At 35.5% G+C, this 2,218-nt stretch overlaps 1 protein-coding gene across 1 annotated transcript; it reads left to right on the top strand.

Moving 5' to 3' along the window:
• Positions 1 to 537: 537 nt before the first annotated feature.
• LOC125146095 (secreted Ly-6/uPAR domain-containing protein 2-like) lies at positions 538 to 1,890 on the top strand. The gene is made up of 4 exons (XM_047821938.1): positions 538 to 958; positions 1,107 to 1,159; positions 1,356 to 1,463; positions 1,742 to 1,890. Exons 2-4 carry the CDS (start codon positions 1,111 to 1,113, stop codon positions 1,855 to 1,857), a joined length of 273 nt encoding a protein of 90 aa, XP_047677894.1. The 5' UTR covers positions 538 to 958; positions 1,107 to 1,110; the 3' UTR covers positions 1,858 to 1,890.
• The last annotated feature ends 328 nt before the right edge of the window (positions 1,891 to 2,218 follow it).

Below are 2,218 nucleotides of genomic sequence, written 5' to 3'. Positions count from 1 at the left end.
AGTTTGCGTCATGTAATTGCACAGGCTTGATATCGCGATTGCGATATGATTAATCGTGCAGCACAAATTATTATTATTATTATTATTATTATTATTATTATTAATAATAATAATTTTTATTTATTTATTTTAATGTAAAAAAGTAATTTGAAAGTAATTTATTTTTTTGTTTTTGCATCTCAGAAAAGGGTTCATTTAAAACCCAGAAAGGTTGTCACTTAAATGCAGAGAACAAATTCTGAGTATGGGTCACCGTACTTAGCCGTATGTCACGTCACTTATCATCTAGTGCTTGCTAATGTTATGAACAGCAGCTACGCTAATTTCTCTCCACTTGCTTCACAGATTTATATGAGTGTAAAGATTTGTATTTATGCCTCATGGTGTTTATTCCTAATATCACTTCAGGGAGCCTTTCCTTGCCATCAACACCTCTAGCTTGCTCATTTAGAATTTCAAATCTGCTTAATTTCTTTCTATAAAGCTGATTCCTGACAATGTCCAGTGTTAAAAGTGCTACACAATTAAAATTTAATTGATGTGAAATGAATAATTAACATTAGAGAAACTCGCGACTAGGAGGGTGGGAACTTTCAATAGGTGTGCATTCAAAGACAAGTACAGTCACGATTAGCTCTGTTTTATCTACATATTCTTAGGCTAATCTTCAGCATGCACACATTTCTGAACAAATATATAGATTAGTAAATATTTACATTTTCCTATTTCTAACATTTATTTAACACTTTGCCCCTCAGGTACACCACCCCATGCTAAACTTAACAATTAGAATGAATAAATATTATAAATCACAGGACTAGAGAAGCATGTGACCAGGAGGGTGGGAACCTGACCAAGAGGCTCATTTAAAAGAGGAATGATGAACCTGTGGGATGTAGAACAGGTGCACAGTTCAAGCTCAGAGACTAATTTCATACTGTAGTGTGTAACGCTCAAGGTAAGTTCTTCTGGCATGCATTTGCATTGGTTATGACAGAATGTGTTTTTATATTTTCTTATATAAAACAATATAAAGCTAGGTATGAGCAACATTAGCAAAGCTTTCCCAGTGTTCCATCTGATGGAGCTGCTGAAATCAATTTCAGAATCATGAAGATGCTGCTTGTGACTCTGGCTCTTGCCCTTCTGCTGACCAGTGGTGAGTGACCTGAGCTTCAAGTTCATTTAAAGTCAAGGCCTATTGTCTTGACTCTGAAAATGGTTCAAACTAAAACTTCAACGGATCTTGAAATTAAGAAAGAATGTTAGTTTAAAAATCGAGAAAAAATCTACTACATTTTTCAGTAAAATAAACATTGTATCTCTAAAACCTTTATCGTGTCTGGTCTCCACAGGTTCTGCCCTTAAATGTCACAAGTGTACTCCTGATGGAAAATGTTCTATTGTAACCTGTACCAGTGGTCAAGACACCTGTGTTGCCACAAGGGTGTTTACCCCCAGTGGTACGTCTAATGTTACACTGAAAGATTTTATTGTTTTCTTTTTTTGCCAGACCTGTTAACGTTCAACATACCATCAGGTTCTCTGTAATAGGTGTGTGTGTGTGTGTGTGTGTGTGTGTGTGTGTGTGTGTGTGTGTGTGTGTGTGTGTGTGTGTGTGTGAAACTATTTAAAAATAAAAGTCTCCCAGCTTTTTTTAATGTTTTAATGACATTAATGATTTTTGAACTGGTTTGCTATAGAATGTCTACTTATATCTTTCTTCTCTTAACTCCCTCAGGTTCATTTGTTGGAAAGAGATGCTTAACACGGGCTCAGTGTTTGCAGTTGCAGAAAACTAACAAATTTCCTGTTGCATGCTGTGGGACGGACCTTTGCAATAAAATTGTTCCATGAAAATCTCATAGGAAGTATGATTAATGATCTACATGAATGCAGTTTTCCTGTTGATTTTGTATCCCGCAGCTTTACCTGTACATGGGATTAGTCAAAATGTTCAGTGTATAAGTGTGAAAGTGATGTGCTGTGGAAATAAAATTATTTTGGCAAAAACAAAACTCTGTGCAATTGAGAAAATGAAGATTTTACAAGTGTGTTAATACACTCACTGTCCACTTCAATAGGAACACCTGTACACCTAAACATTCATGAAGATATCTAATCAGCCAATCACAAGTCCAACTGCATGGCTTTAAGTATAGGACAGGAAGCGCTATATAAACTTATCACTACAGAACTTCTGGCTCAATATTATTAC

This window comes from Tachysurus fulvidraco, chromosome 12 (assembly GCF_022655615.1).
Source record: "Tachysurus fulvidraco isolate hzauxx_2018 chromosome 12, HZAU_PFXX_2.0, whole genome shotgun sequence".
Classification (NCBI taxonomy): Eukaryota; Metazoa; Chordata; class Actinopteri; order Siluriformes; family Bagridae; genus Tachysurus; species Tachysurus fulvidraco.
The sequence above is the reverse complement of the archived record's forward strand: the minus strand, read 5'-3'. Positions and strand labels throughout refer to the sequence as shown.